This window comes from Rhizomucor pusillus, assembly GCF_041956525.1.
Source record: "Rhizomucor pusillus strain CBS 183.67 unplaced genomic scaffold VTP01scaffold_31, whole genome shotgun sequence".
NCBI lineage: Eukaryota > Fungi > Mucoromycota > Mucoromycetes > Mucorales > Lichtheimiaceae > Rhizomucor > Rhizomucor pusillus.
This window is the reverse complement of record NW_027192173.1, coordinates 77,327-91,759: the sequence shown is the minus strand read 5'-3', so window position 1 is coordinate 91,759 and position 14,433 is coordinate 77,327. Positions and strand designations below refer to the sequence as shown.

Here is a 14,433-nt window from a genome sequence, read left to right as displayed (position 1 = left end):
TCATGCTATTTAATTGAATCAAAGGTCGCTTAGGAGGAGAATAGTTCGTTTCTTGCTGCATTCACGCAAGAGCATTCGGATAAACAACACTTCCAGGGCATAGATTACGCATAGAACTTTGACTAGGAGTAAACATATGGGTTTCGCGTATTGTACTGGTTGTTCAGGCAGGCCCTTGAAAGATACTTCTTTTTCCACCGTTGGATTAACGTTGGGATCGGAGCAATGCCCACGGCCCGTCTTTGGACACAACTGCTTTACTAGGTACCTCGATATATCCCGAGGTTCCATAGAAGCAGTTTCCATGGCAAGCTACTGCTGTTAAAATGAAAATAAGCAGAGTTAGTTTTGCTGTGTGTCACTAAGCCAAGCAAGAGCAAAAAGCAGTCTACGCGCAAGAACAAAAATCTATCAAGATATCATCCTTTTTATACAGACTGAATCATACAGGAGAGCTCATGCTCCTCATAAACTGAGTGGAGCAAGGCTTGACGTTGTTCCGTGGCAGCCGTCCCTTGTCTATATTTAATCGTGAAGCATAGAAGGGTATGGATTAACAGCAAGAAACATGTTAGATAAATGATCGAAACTTGCAAGCATCTTATTATACCATTGCATAAAGCATGTATTATTTATCTCGTTCAACTATAGTACCTGGACCTTGCAAGAAAGCGCTTCAGATATGTGTCAGAAAAGCTGGATGATCAAGAAGACTTGTTTCAATCCCGTAATCCGGTTCGGGCTTGCTGCACAATGAAATTTGATCAGCCTTTGTCTGAGCAGAAACAAGTCGAATAGGCATAAAAGGTACTTCAGATCCAAACGCAGCGTTTCTCAGGTACCGAGAGTTGTGAGATAGTCCGTGGATGACATATATCATTAGCAGCAACTGTTCCTTTTAAGAGTATTTAAGCGTGCCAGCCATGTTTTCTTCAAAAGTGACTTTACCAGAACAGGCCATGTCTGACCAAAAAAAAGTAAAAAAAAAAAAAAGTACAGAGCAACGCGCCCGACGATTTTCTATATTCGGGTTGAGACTCGCTATTTGTGCACCATTTTTCTCGGCACCTCTTCAAGAAAGGCATGGAAACATCCTCAGGATTTAATTACGCAGATTACCCTGTTATCGTCGGTATAGACTTTGGTAAGCGAGAAATTGTTCCTTCTTGTTTGCGTGATCATTGTGTCAACACAGATTGCGTGTCAAGGCACGACTTTCTCTGGTTGTTGCTATGCTTTTGCGCAAAATGAAGAGGTTATCGATATTGTGAAATGGCAAGTACATCTGCAGATAATGCCAATCTTGAGTGGTAGACACTGACGCTTCGTACAGGCCCAGACAGAACAACCATGTCTATCCTAAGGTACACTGACGATTGTGTCTTGCCTCATCTTTGGTCGGGGTAGCTTATTTGCCTGCTGTTTTAGACGCCTACACTTTCGCTCTATCGTAAAGGATCAACACAACTTGTCGACTGGGGCCACGGTGCCAGACGTCAGGCCATGAAACCGAACAGCGTCGATTTCTTGCTTCTCTCAAAGTTCAAACTGTACCTAGACGAGCATTTGCAACAGGAAGCGCTACCGAACAACCTCAACGTTATTGACGTAATTGCTGATTACATGCGCGCTTTTCATCAACACGTATGCACCGAGCTTTTGAAGGGCTTTGCTGGCAATTACGATCAAAGCAAGTTCCGTTATGTAAGTCTTGCAAAAGATATTCCGGTTTGTGATGGACAAAACATGTTCTAAATTTAGCCACGCATTAGTGTCTCACTGTCCCCGCGATGTGGAGCGATCGAGCCAAGGCAGCCATGAGAGAAGCAGCCATTCGCGCTGGTCTCGTCCAACGCAGCGATCATCCCGAACGACTCATGCTTATTTCCGAACCCGAAGCAGCGGCGTTGTATTGTGAGAAAAAATCAGAGCAATTCAACCTTGTGCATGGCCAACGCTTTATGATTTGCGATGCTGGTGGTGGTACTGTTGATCTTATCGTCTTTGAGATTGATCAGCAAATGGGCGGCAGGTACGATATATTGATATTGCCCCCATATGCATATGCACCGTATAAGTTTTATTAACATTCTGCTCGTTGCAGACGAACTCTAAAGGAAGTCACTAACGGACACGGCGGTTCATGCGGGTCCGGCTTTTTGGATCTGCGCATGCGGGAATACATTAAGAACAAATTTTATCATCTCGGCAGCATCAATGATTCAGCTATGGAACATATCATGGATACGTTCGTGAACATCATCAAGGTAAATACGTGCTCATCGAAATCCATTGAGTCTTTCTTTCCTTTACTGAAATATCACGTTCTAGCCGGAGTTCGACGGTTATGAAGATCACTTTTTGGACTTGCCTGCTTCCATGGGTCTCGGTGATTTGACAGACGAATCCATCGGTCTCGAAAATGGATCCTTGTGCCTGCCTGCCCATGAATTGCGGGACCAGGTCTTCGAGCCAGTTATTGAACAGGTTCTTCAATTGATTGAGGGTCAGCTTATACAGTCGCCAAACCTTGAAGCTATCTTCCTTGTCGGTGGTTTCGGTCAATCCAACTATTTGTTCCGTCGCGTTGAGGAAGTCTTTGCAAACCGCGTTGGTATGATCGGTGTACCGCCTCGTGGAGAACTAGCTGTCGTACGCGGTGCTGTCTATTTCGGATTGAACCCACAGATCGTCACGGAACGTGTCTCCAGACGAACCTACGGTGTCGAGACTCGAATGTTATTCCAGAAAGGTCTTGATCCTGAGGAATATTCCGTTGTCGGCGTCGACCAAAAGACATATTGTCGCCAGCGATTCAGCGTTTATGTACAGAAGGGACAAAGCGTCAAGGTCGATGAGTGCGTATCTAAGAATTTTGTTATCAGCTATCCTAACGACACTGATTCTGGTGAGTCAAAGATTTAGCTTTTTGTGAATTGTTGCATGTACTTACAGAGCGAGGATAGATCTCTTCGCATTCGATGGAGAAGGTCCTCCGCCACGTCTCACCACCCATCCATTGGTTAAGAAAGTGGGTCATTTTCCTATTCGCATGCCCACTCTTGATGGCGTCCGTCCAGGCGATAAAGTGAACATGACCATCAAAATGTACTTTGGCTTAACAGAAATCAAGATTGAATGCGTCATCCGCGATAAGCTATTTGTCTTTACGTCTGCCTTTGATGCTTCCGACGCTTACGGCGGCGCTCAGCAGCCAAGCATGGACTATCCCTCACAACAGATGCTGCCACCACCTACAGCTGGACTGGCGCCTCCGAACCCTTATCCTGTTGGTGATCACAGCTCAAGCCAGGTATCTCTACACAGTGGAGTGCCACCCTCGTCTTACACATACGGCAGTACTTCGATGATTTCCTCCACACCTACAATGAGTGCTTCTCAAGCTGCTTACGCAGGCGTCCCTCCTGGCCCTGCCTATGGTGGCAACTCGTCTGTATACGGTGGACACACCGCAGGAGGTTATCCTGCATCGCAAAACGACTATTATCAGCAGTATTCCCAATATCCTCCTTCACAGTCATACTACTCTGGTTATCCTCCATCCTCACAAGGCTATCCTCCGCAATCAGGTTCCTCCTACTACGGACAGCATTAACGAGGTTCCCCTTGGTAAACTGTAAATCTTCATATACAACCCCTGTCACGAATCAGACTTAGCATACTGAATTCTCCCCGTTTACTTACAATTAAAGATAAGCGTTTGTTAAAATAAGTAAATTTAGAACAGAACATAGATAGCACATGAGAAGTGATGAGTTTCTCTGTATTTACGAACGCAGAAACCTCTTAGACATATCGCGATCCTTCGCATCGGATTGAAATTAAGGTGTCAGCGCATCCGGTACGTAGTCAATCTGCAATGAAACTAGGGAATATTTTGTAAGTAAAAAAAGAAAATGCCATGGTATATAGCTGGGAAAGCAAAGTATGAATACAGGAAAAGAGAATTGGGGAATAGCATGAAAGGCAAATCAGGTCATACAGAATGTACAGAATAGCTTCGACGGCAGTGTTGGTTAGCGCGACGGATCGTCCAGCGATTTTTCTGGCATCGGGTGCGATGTCTTTTTAAAGGTAACTTCCCATCAAGCTTCAACCGCAGAAGGACTTGCCTTAAACTTTTGCGGCGCGGTGCATTCGATTGTTTCGCAGACATGTGGGAGGCTTTGTTGGAAACATGCGTACCATCTTGTTCTACTTGTTTTCGTCGTTGTTGTTCAGACGCCGGGTATATTTTCCAGACGGATAATGAATACGCTACCGGTTGAGGAATATCGCCATTGATGTCCCGGATTTCGCTTGCTGATTGACAATTGTCCAGCTGCATCGAGTCCGCCGTCCCCGTTGTTAATGGCACTTCCACCGTTGAATCCTGTTCCTTGCTGCTGATATTCATTAGTACACTTTGGTCCACCTTCGCATCCACGTTTGATACTTCATCCACAACAATGTGTTTCTGAGGTTGACCATTGATATGTGGATTTGGTTGTACGTTTCCCGCCTTTGGTTCCCGTGATTTGAGAGCAATTGCATCCGGAGCATTTAGGACAGATGATGCAAATCGGCTTTCATCTTCTGTGCTCGATATCAGAACGTCTGCGCATTCCTGCAGCAATTCGCGGTTGACGACTTTAACTTTTCCAAGCGGCAGCGACGATTCATGATTATTCAAAGGCTGCTGCCCTGCAGCCATATCGTTGTCAGCCACGGAATCTTCAGAGCCATCCTCTGAATCACTCTCAGTACGTTTGAATACGTTTTCAAGGTTGATCGGTACAACAACGTGTGGTGTAAGATCGAAATTGTCCTGCTTGTTTGCAAGTCTCAGCAAGCGTTCTGTGAGGCTGGATGGTTTGCTTTGAATATGTCTTCTGCCACCGGTGCTGCTTCTTGTCTTGTCGTGCACAGGTGTTTTTATCATAACGGGGCACGGTTCTTTGCAGGCGTGATCCGCGGGCGGCGACTCCCAAATGTTGTTTAGCTCTCGATCTCCAAAGGTATGGTCCGGCGACATTGATCGCCGCGAAGAAGGAGGCGGGCAGGTTGCATAATCGGGGTCGACAAAGGCGCGCGGTAGCAAACGTCTTTTGACTTTTGGTTTCAACGAGGATTTGTCGCTGTTCAACGTTCTTTCATTATTGTCGCAAAGTATCTTTGACATGCTAGTCTGTCAAGCGAGGTGATAATTGGTGGGACAAGCAAGAGCCGAGTTTTCATTCACCGTCGTCGAATTTCAGCACCCCCCTTCTCCTGCTGTTATTGAGAGAACAATGCAGTAAGCAATAAATCGAAATAATTTACTAGGATATTTTTTTATTGTGATCAATAATAATTGTACAGAGCTGATTCTTCCTGGTTAGGAGGTACAATCAATTGCTTTTATTCATAACTTTGATTTTTTCCACTCGGCTGATACTGTACTGCGATTTGTATTACTGCTTCGAGTATGTACAACAGATAAAAAAATCCGAAAAGCAAGTGTAGACTCTCCTCTTGCAAGCGTTGACAATGTGAATGACAACGTTAATGTGTACTGTGAGAAATGTGTATTACCCGCTTTCTGGAAACAAATGGAAGTATTTCCGTTGATTCCGATTAACCAAAAAACAGGGTTTGGAAGGGAAAGAAGTCAATACAGCTTGAGCTAATTCTCAGGTACCCAGGTTAAATGCTTTTCGATCTTAAGTTTACTGTAAAAAGTGAAAAAAGAACCAAGTACCTTCTGCTTGCTTGCTTATCTACGGCCGTTCGGCTCCCATCGTTTGGTCAAAAAATATAGAAGATGAACTTCGGAATAGAGATTTCCCAGGAACGTTTATTGCTGAGGAAAGGAAATTCTCGTAACCTTAAAGAAGTACTGCATTGGATCTAGGAATCTCTGAACGAGAAGCAGGAAAAGTTATTGACAAAATAAAAAAAAATGATTTAGTTAAATGCGTCAAGCCGCTAGGTCCAATGAAAATTGGTAGACAGGCACGCATTTAGACTGGATGATGGATCACACTCGTGCGGTTGCTCAGTAGTCTTGGCTAGTCCACGATCCAGGCAGGGTCCTTTGAGAGGGTCCTTTTAGATTTTTACATCACCGCCACCAACTGTCGACATTCGTGTACAGCACGTGCAGTTTAAGCTTGGCAAAGCTCTCCGACATAGAGAGTAAATGATAGGTTATGAGAGATCAGGGTCAGTATCTTATTCTCGAAAATGCTGCGCTAGCAAGGCTTTTGATCCGCTCTGATCGTTGTCTAAGGCATGGCGGGTCGTTCGACATTTGATTGGCCGAGTCCCGGGCTGCAACTCTTTTGTCCGAATGAAAGCAGCAGTGCTGCTCGTACCACGAGACCTCGATTTTCCATAAATTTCCAATTCAGGCCGATTTTGGGAATTTGCATTTCTGTCCTTTTCTCTTCCTCCTCCTCCTGGTAGAATGTCATCCAACGTCGTCGATTCGTCTATCATGAAACCTTCTGTCCATGAAGTGGATGACATTGTTGCCAAGGACATTGTTGAAGATGCAAATGAAGAGGAATTACAGTCTTCTCCTCCTACAAAGAAGAGCAAGACCGCTTCCTACTTTAATGTCATGTTCAGCGGTTTCGCACTGCTGTCTGATGGCTACCAGTCTGGTGTCATTAGTTTTATCAACCTGCTCTTGACGACGATCTATGGCTCGGAAATATTTAACTCTACTATGTCCTCCCGCCTCTCGTATTCTCTGTTCGTTGGTGCTATCATTGGCCAGATCGGTAAGTAGTAGAGTTGGATCACAAAATATAGCCTGCAGCCCAGAAATTGACCTGAATTGAACCTGCTACTACTAGGTTTTGGTCTCATTATTGATCGATTGGGTCGAAAGATTGGATTGATCCTGACCACTGCCTTTGTGATTCTCGGCGCAGCATTGTCTGCTGCATCAAGCGGAACCACACCGACAGGTCTGCTGTGGATGATGGTTGTCGCTCGCGGTGTCCTCGGTGTGGGAGTAGGTGGCGAATATCCCTGCAGCTCTGTATCAGCCGGCGAGTCAGCAGACGATGTCGCCCCTGGCCGTCGCGGAGCTCTGTTTGTCATGGTAATAGCGCTCTCTCTTTCTCTTTTCTTCTCACGTGAGAGACGATTTTTAACATTGCTTTAGGTAACCAATTTCGTGATTGACCTTGGCTACGTCGTTTCGGCCGTCGTAGTAGTCGTATTACTGGCTATCTTCAAGGATAACCTGGAGCCTATCTGGCGTCTTGCTCTGGGCTTGGGTATCTTGCCACCGCTCTCGGTGCTTTACTGTAAGTTTACAGAAAAAAATTTGGGCTCGGATGTTATACCAGATTTTGATGGTGGTACTGAATAACTATGACAGTCCGATTGAAGATGGCCGATTCCAAGCGATACCAAAAGGGTGCCATGCGTACAAAGGTGCCTTACTGGCTCATTTTCAAGCGATACTGGCCGCGTATGCTTGTTACATCCGGCCTCTGGTTTGTCTATGACTTTATCTCTTTTCCAAACGGTGTATTCTCATCCGTGATCATTGACAAGGCTGCGTCCGGCAAGTCGCTTATCGTAACTACCGCATGGAACGTCCTTTTGTACGCCTTTTACCTGCCCGGCTGTGTCAGCGGCGCGTTCGCTGTCGACAAGCTCGGCCGTCGTAAAACCCTCGCTCTGGGTCTTTTCCTGCAAGGTGCCGTCGGTATGATCATGGGCGGCGTTTACACCCCTCTTTCTGAGAACTGCTTCCCGATGTTTGTGGTATGTAACATATGGCAACTGAATGTCACATGTCCTTGTTTGTCTGACGCGATGACGTGCATATGCACGTATTGTACACATTAGATCATATACGGTATCTTCCTTGCATTGGGTGAATTCGGTCCTGGTGACTGCATGGGCCTCAATGCCATGGAGCTTTTTCCCACGGCTGTTCGAGGAACTGGTTACGGCATTGCTGCTGGTACGTTTCTAATTATACACCTTACATATTTTCCCTGGGTATTTACATACATCCAACGCTGTAGCAATGGGTAAAGTGGGTGCAACAGTCGGTACGCTTGCGTTTCAGCCAATGCAGGATACATTGGGCGGCGTCCGTGGCCCCTTCCTGGTAGGTAGCGGCATTGCTATCGCTGCGAGCTTTGTTGCCTTTTTCACCTTGCCAGATGTCACTCCAGACTACTTGGAGGAACAAGATGCTGACTTTAAGCGATATCTCGCTGATCATGGCTACGACATTTCAAACCTAGGACTGAATTCTCCAGCTAATAACTATTCTAGCACTGATGTTAATACCAAGAACAACCTTAATAGTCAATCGTAAACGCATTAGTTCTGCACCGTTACTATGCACATATATATCCACCCGTCAATTGATGTAATTATTTATTTATCACATACAAAATTTATACATTCCAAAAAACAAAGATAATGTTGTTGACCAGCCTGTACACAGACGCTGCGGAACAAGTGAATATCAACATGCAGGTAATCTTTACGCAAAGCAACAGGGAGCGCGGAGTGACCAGCACATATACCTGATTGCCTCGGATATCTACATAGATTCTGCGAAGTATGACTATGTCATAGGTTTCTCAAATCTATCGTGTACAATAATGTCATCATTTCTTTAGCCGCTAATCCGCAAGCAAATGAATGCAGAGTGGATTATCCATATAATATTAGCAGGAGTTTTAATTATATGAAGATAGGTATATGTATGTGATTAATAATGTCAAAAGATGTCAGATCAACTGACAAGGTTCGCATGATTAATGCGATGTGTATGTGTGATAAATAAATCAATGAAAAAATTGGAGCTTGTAAATAAAAAAGAGTAAAAGTAGAAATGTAAAATGCATCTGGAAGATGTCAAAACAATGGAACTTATTTCTGCGCGATATCCTGCTCGGTAGCTTCTTCGTCGGTCCTACGACCAGCAAGATCACGGTTGTCGAGGACGTTCTGCTTGTCGCTGAGTCGGACATCAGAGATGAAGAAGAAGGCAATGATAGGAGGGAAAATAGCTGTGATGGTAGCGCCGAGACAGAGGTTGCGCATAACATGACTGTAGGCTGTAATGACGCCCTGGCGGATAGGATCTTCGGCAGGGTAAGTTGCAATGGTTGTTACAGAAGAGTAGAGCTCTGCGAGAAGAGTAGCATTGTTGGTGGGGACATATTCGGCGAGAGCTCCTGGCATCTGGTTTGTCCAGACAGCGGTTGCAATGGCTGAACCGACAGAGTTGCCGATTTCAGTGATAAGCAGGACGAGGGCTGTGACAATAGCGACGTCGGTGTGAGCGACCAGTGCCTGCGCGACAAGCTGTGTAATGACTGAAGCGAAACCGCCTCCGAGACCTTGGAGGACCTGGCACCACACAAGTTCGACAGTCGACCCTAAAGCACCGCGGGAGTGGATCATGAGACCAACACCTAGCAAGCGGATAAGCAATCCAGCGATGAGAAGCCATTTGGGACGGCGCCACCAGATGAGAATGACACCAGACAAGAAACCAAACACAGTAAGTGCAACTGTTTGCGTGCCGCTAAAGTACGTAAGGTCTTTGGTCGACCAATCCGTTTTGACAACGTAGATAAACGAATATTGGTACGTGTACTGGAGATAGAATGAGACGAAATCAAAGAAACCGATAAAGCAAGCTGCAACAATGTTGAAGTTTCTGAAGAAACGTAGAGGTGCAATTGGAAGAAAGCCGTATTTTTCGGCAAGGACAACTTCCCAAAAGGCAAAGACCGGTAAGAGAACACAACCAATGACAATCATAACGATCATCGAAGGAGTGTTCCAGCCTTGACTGGCGGTAGGTGCGAGACCGAGCGGAAGGAGGATAAGAGCAAGTGCTGCACCGATGAGAATTAGACCAGGAATCTATCAAAAGACATCAGTAAATCTGCCTAAATCAAGCAGCTTGTGAAATAAAAGGAAGACTTACATCTGTTTCCTTGAAAGCGAGGATGCACGCTCGCACGGGATGCTTGAAAACGTTCTTTTCTTCGTTGTAGAGTTCAGGAAGCAAGTTTGCCTTTCTGGCCTTATATTGACCCAAAAGAAGTGCACCGATGACAGGAGCGAGACATGCAGGTACCATAATAGCGAACATACCGTAACCCCAGCGCCAGCCTCCACCGTTGAGAACACCGTTGACAACTTCGGCAGAGATCCAAGTGTTAATAATAAACGGCAAACTCATCACACCGCCCCAAAATGCACGATAGCGAAGACTGGTTACGTCTGCCAGGACGATCTGAGTGAGGATCTACATATAATTGATGGATTAATGAGGGCGATCTTTTAAATGTAGCAAAGATATCTTCATACCTGAAGACCGGTGTAGCCAAAAGAATAGATAATGTTACCACCAGCGATCTGGCCGATATCGTTGGCGGAAGCATACAAGATGTATCCGATCACATACAAAATCAGCACAACGATGCTAACGAGACAATGTCAGTTTGATTTTTACTCGTAGCTGCGCTGCGCACATACTAAGTTTCACCACGTCCAATGTAATCCGAAAGTTTGGCCATGAATGGTTTGCCGATAGCGATAATGATTGATCCAGCAGTTTGAACGGTACCCGTCAATGAATGCTCGAGTACGGTCGAAGTCGCATACGATAAGTATTGGTATGTCGTGACACCGTCGAGAGAGTAAATGTATGAAGCCAAAATGAGACCGCAAAGAAGGAATATGTAACCGGATTTTCCCCAGACTGCTTGAGCTGCCTACGTGACAATACCGTCAGCATATGATACGTGGTACATAGAAACGACGATTGCGTACTTCGACTTTGGCGACACCGGCAGAGAGTTCCTTGTCATGGATATCAGCAGAAGAGGTATTGTCTCTCACTTCTTCAAGGGTGGCAGCTCGATGCTGATTAAACTCAGTATCGCTCTTCCCCTCATAACTTTGGACTCTTTCAGTCAGTTCCGTGTTGTAGGAGCTCGCCATCCTGTCGCAGGACAATATTGTTAGTCAAATTGGAAATAACATTCCAAAACAAGATTGCAATGTTGTACCTTTATGAGTCACACTCCAAGTGCAGAACAAAGTATAAGAAAGAACGAGAAAATGGTCTTGTGCCAGGTCAATTGTATCTTTTTTTTTTTGCCTAGCCGTTGCACAAAACACGTTATCTGATCGAATAATGTCTTTTCCTTCTATGGCGCATCGGTGCCGCACTAGATCTGATATCGAGGTGGCGGTGCAGCAATATCTCCTCCGCTTGCTAACGACAAAACATTGAATGTTTGCTTATGCATATTATGCACGGACAAGTCTCAGCTTGCAGTGCAGTCAGTAGATTGACATAGCAGCGATCACGTACGTAGCTTACCGTAAAACGGGAGGTTGAGAATGGCAATTAAATGAAAGGATCGTAAACGTTTGTACTCCCAAAGGCGCGCTGCAAGCCGGCCGATGAATCTTGAGCACGCGATGAACAGATTGGTATACAAGTCCCATAATTGGTTGTTTTAAAAAGTTAAAAAAGTTGCCTCGTCCAGACCTGTGCATGTTCGTTAGCGCGTCCAATTTGCTTTTTTGCCATCCCAGTCTGGTACATTTTGTATTCCATGCAAAGCATTGACAGATTTAGGCAAAAAAGAGATATCTCTAGTTAGAATTCTCCAATCTAAAGAAATACCAGTTCGAAGCTGTCGAGTCTGGACCTAGCAGTCGCTTCCTTTTCATCGTTCCCCGTGTTCGCTAGTTTGCTGTAAGCCCGCTTGGCAGAAGAAAATTTGTTTTCGAAAGAATCTCTGAGATTGAACGCGGCGATGTGGGCCGTTATCGTCCGCGCTCCCCAGCAATGCCGACCCCATTGTTCAAACAATCATGCCATTGGCTGGGTTTCTTTTACATGTCGGGCCCTCAATGTCAATGTCAATGTCTACCCTGTTGTCGCTGAGTCTATGCAACAACAGAAAAACTAATACTAGAACTTGTTCCATATAACAGCAAAGCGCTGAAATGATCATAAAGGTTGACTGTTTGTAATAATGGTTGTGCTCACCCTTTCGCAGGCCCTCATATTTGCAGAATTACGAACTTTGACTTGAGCTAAGGTTTGTCAACGCAAAGGTTGCATTCGAATTATCGTCCTTTCTATCATTATTATGTAAGCATATATCGTAGCCACTGCAATACATATTCTCAGTTACGCGAATTGTTTGTAGATCACCAGTATGCGCATGGAAACAACACATGTTGAATAATGTATTCAAATATTGGATGGCAAAAAATGTGCATAAAGGTGTTTGTATTATGCATTGTCACTTAGTCGCTGCAACAATGCACAAAATATGCATGCTTGTGGCAAGTAAAAGTACATGTTATCCAAGTATCATCGAAATCAAATTTATGCAGTGATGCGACCTTTAGTCTTGACCTGGATGTCAGCAGTGTTTTTGTCCATCTCTGTATGTCTGAAGATGTATCCGACAATGCGTAATGCCTCGGCCCGGCGCATTCTCGTTTTCTTATCCACAGTCTACACGGAATCAAAGCAGGTCATTTAGTAAATGAACATACACTCAGCATCAACTACAGGGATATATATACTTGCCTTATCTTCCAATACATTTTTACAAACTTGTTGCAAGGTTGCTTCAATTTCAAATTTTGATGTCTGCCACAAGGCCTTATATGCCTGTAAAGGAAAGAATAATTAAAGCCTGCTGTAAGACTTTACAATCCATTTCTGTGGATTCAAACCTTTTCTGTTGCCTCCTCCTCCAGTTTTGCTCTCTGAGAAGAATCTAGACCTTCTGCTTCTGCCTTGGCCATCATTTCGGACAATGCCTGCATATCCATAAAGCTTCGAAGTGTAGTCCATAATCCTTTGACGGTGTTCCGCTTCTGCTTCATACTGTTAAAGAAGCTTGGCATTTCACCACCTCGAATGCCAAGAGCAATTTTAGCTCTATTGGAATAGATAGTGCCAACAGTGTGCAACAGATCTAGGCCATAACTCTCTTTCTTGAGTTTCTCGGCTTCTTCTTTAGTCATATCTTCATATGACTTTACAAGGATCGGATCACTTGCGCATTCAACGTACATGTTGAGTCTGTGCTTCAAGTTGTCAGTCAGGTAGGCAATGCGCTCTTTTTGGCGCTCCTGCATCTTTTCCATATGCTGGTTCATTTCTTCTTTTGATTTCTTCTGATCTCCTCCTGCAGCTTGATCTGCTTCCTCCGCCATCGCCATCGTCTGTGCGTCCGAGAAGACTTCACCAATAGATAAATCGCCAATGATTTCTGTTCAAAGTTTGTTTATCAGAAGCCGTGTAAAATCTTGATCCAACTATTTTAACGTACTTCGAAAAGCATCACCGCCAAACATTTGCTGGAAATGTTCTCGAGGATCTGCAAATCCTCCTTCAGGTTGTAGCTCCTTATCGCGACCGTACTTGTTGTAATGGGCGCGTAGATCGGGGTCGTACAGCACTTGATATGCTTCTGACACTTCTTTGAACTATCCATCTTTAAGTGTTCTAGCCCGGAGTCTGCTCGTCAAATTTATAAGTACCTTTTCTTCGGCATCAGGCTCCTTGTTTTTATCTGGATGGTAAACCTAGCAAGCATTTTCAGCCTTTCTGCGCAAATAGCAGATAATTTATATCGAGAAAGATATACCATTGCCAGTTTTCTATGGAAATAAGTTACTCAGTGTGAGTAATCTACTGCTTTGCCAAGATCCTTAACCTGAACTTACCTGAATGCCTTCTTGATTTCGATGCTAGTAGCTGTGGGCTGCACGCCCAACAGCTCATAGTAGTATAGATCAACGGGCTTTTCGTCAGTACCAAAGTTCGACATTTAGGAGTTCAAGAGTGGAATAAGTATAGCAGTCGAGAAAGAGTTGACGAAAAACTGGGTCGGAGTGTACAGAAGATCGCAAAGCATGTTTCCCGATGTTTGAAAATGACAGGTAACGGTGTTCTCGTTGACGACAAGTATTGATCCTTCTTGCCCATTATAATATAATAATTTGAATTCTACACTCTCGAGATACCGTGCATACAAAAGACGCTGCTGATGTCAATTTCTGTGATAGCTTTTGATCTGTAAAATTGCTTACAATCTCTCTGATGCCGGACATGTGATATTTATAATATGCAGCCTACTTAACACATATCTCCAGCGTAGTAAGCTTAAGTCTCTTCTAATGTAACTCATCGACTATAATATTTGCAAGTGTTATAGATATCCGTTTGCATATTTGATCAGTATTCTCACCGATTCTGTAATGCAGAGGACGCTTCGAAGTCCATACATGGTCAATGACGCAAACTTTCCAATAGCGGATAATAGCACTTAAATATGGAACAAGAGAAGTACATGATAATCGAAAGGCTTCGTTTTTCATTTCTGTATGCATATAACTAGAGCAAGTGTC

General features: G+C 44.4%; 5 protein-coding genes across 5 annotated transcripts; 2 read left to right on the top strand and 3 right to left on the bottom strand.

Moving 5' to 3' along the window:
- Positions 1–1,083: 1,083 nt before the first annotated feature.
- VTP01DRAFT_7178 (uncharacterized protein) lies at positions 1,084–3,616 on the top strand (the record flags this gene model as incomplete). The annotated part of the gene is made up of 8 exons (XM_069386161.1): positions 1,084–1,144; positions 1,209–1,275; positions 1,334–1,364; positions 1,429–1,704; positions 1,773–2,032; positions 2,105–2,267; positions 2,332–2,908; positions 2,967–3,616. The coding sequence occupies 8 exons, from the start codon at positions 1,084–1,086 to the stop codon at positions 3,614–3,616; spliced, it is 2,085 nt and encodes a 694-aa protein (XP_069234547.1).
- Positions 3,617–3,997: 381 nt separating this feature from the next.
- Positions 3,998–5,182, bottom strand: VTP01DRAFT_7177 (uncharacterized protein; the record flags this gene model as incomplete). Its single annotated transcript, XM_069386160.1, has 1 exon — positions 3,998–5,182. One exon carries the CDS (start codon positions 5,180–5,182, stop codon positions 3,998–4,000), a length of 1,185 nt encoding a protein of 394 aa, XP_069234546.1.
- Positions 5,183–6,448: 1,266 nt separating this feature from the next.
- Positions 6,449–8,332, top strand: VTP01DRAFT_7176 (uncharacterized protein; the record flags this gene model as incomplete). The annotated part of the gene is made up of 6 exons (XM_069386159.1): positions 6,449–6,767; positions 6,843–7,093; positions 7,157–7,301; positions 7,376–7,767; positions 7,852–7,969; positions 8,034–8,332. 6 exons carry the CDS (start codon positions 6,449–6,451, stop codon positions 8,330–8,332), a joined length of 1,524 nt encoding a protein of 507 aa, XP_069234545.1.
- A 563-nt stretch (positions 8,333–8,895) lies between these two features.
- On the bottom strand, positions 8,896–10,986 carry VTP01DRAFT_7175 (uncharacterized protein; the record flags this gene model as incomplete). The annotated part of the gene is made up of 5 exons (XM_069386158.1): positions 8,896–9,900; positions 9,965–10,288; positions 10,351–10,465; positions 10,519–10,757; positions 10,816–10,986. 5 exons carry the CDS (start codon positions 10,984–10,986, stop codon positions 8,896–8,898), a joined length of 1,854 nt encoding a protein of 617 aa, XP_069234544.1.
- Positions 10,987–12,394: 1,408 nt separating this feature from the next.
- Positions 12,395–13,853, bottom strand: VTP01DRAFT_7174 (uncharacterized protein; the record flags this gene model as incomplete). The annotated part of the gene is made up of 7 exons (XM_069386157.1): positions 12,395–12,526; positions 12,602–12,685; positions 12,751–13,292; positions 13,353–13,509; positions 13,564–13,608; positions 13,671–13,683; positions 13,750–13,853. 7 exons carry the CDS (start codon positions 13,851–13,853, stop codon positions 12,395–12,397), a joined length of 1,077 nt encoding a protein of 358 aa, XP_069234543.1.
- Positions 13,854–14,433: the final 580 nt, after the last annotated feature.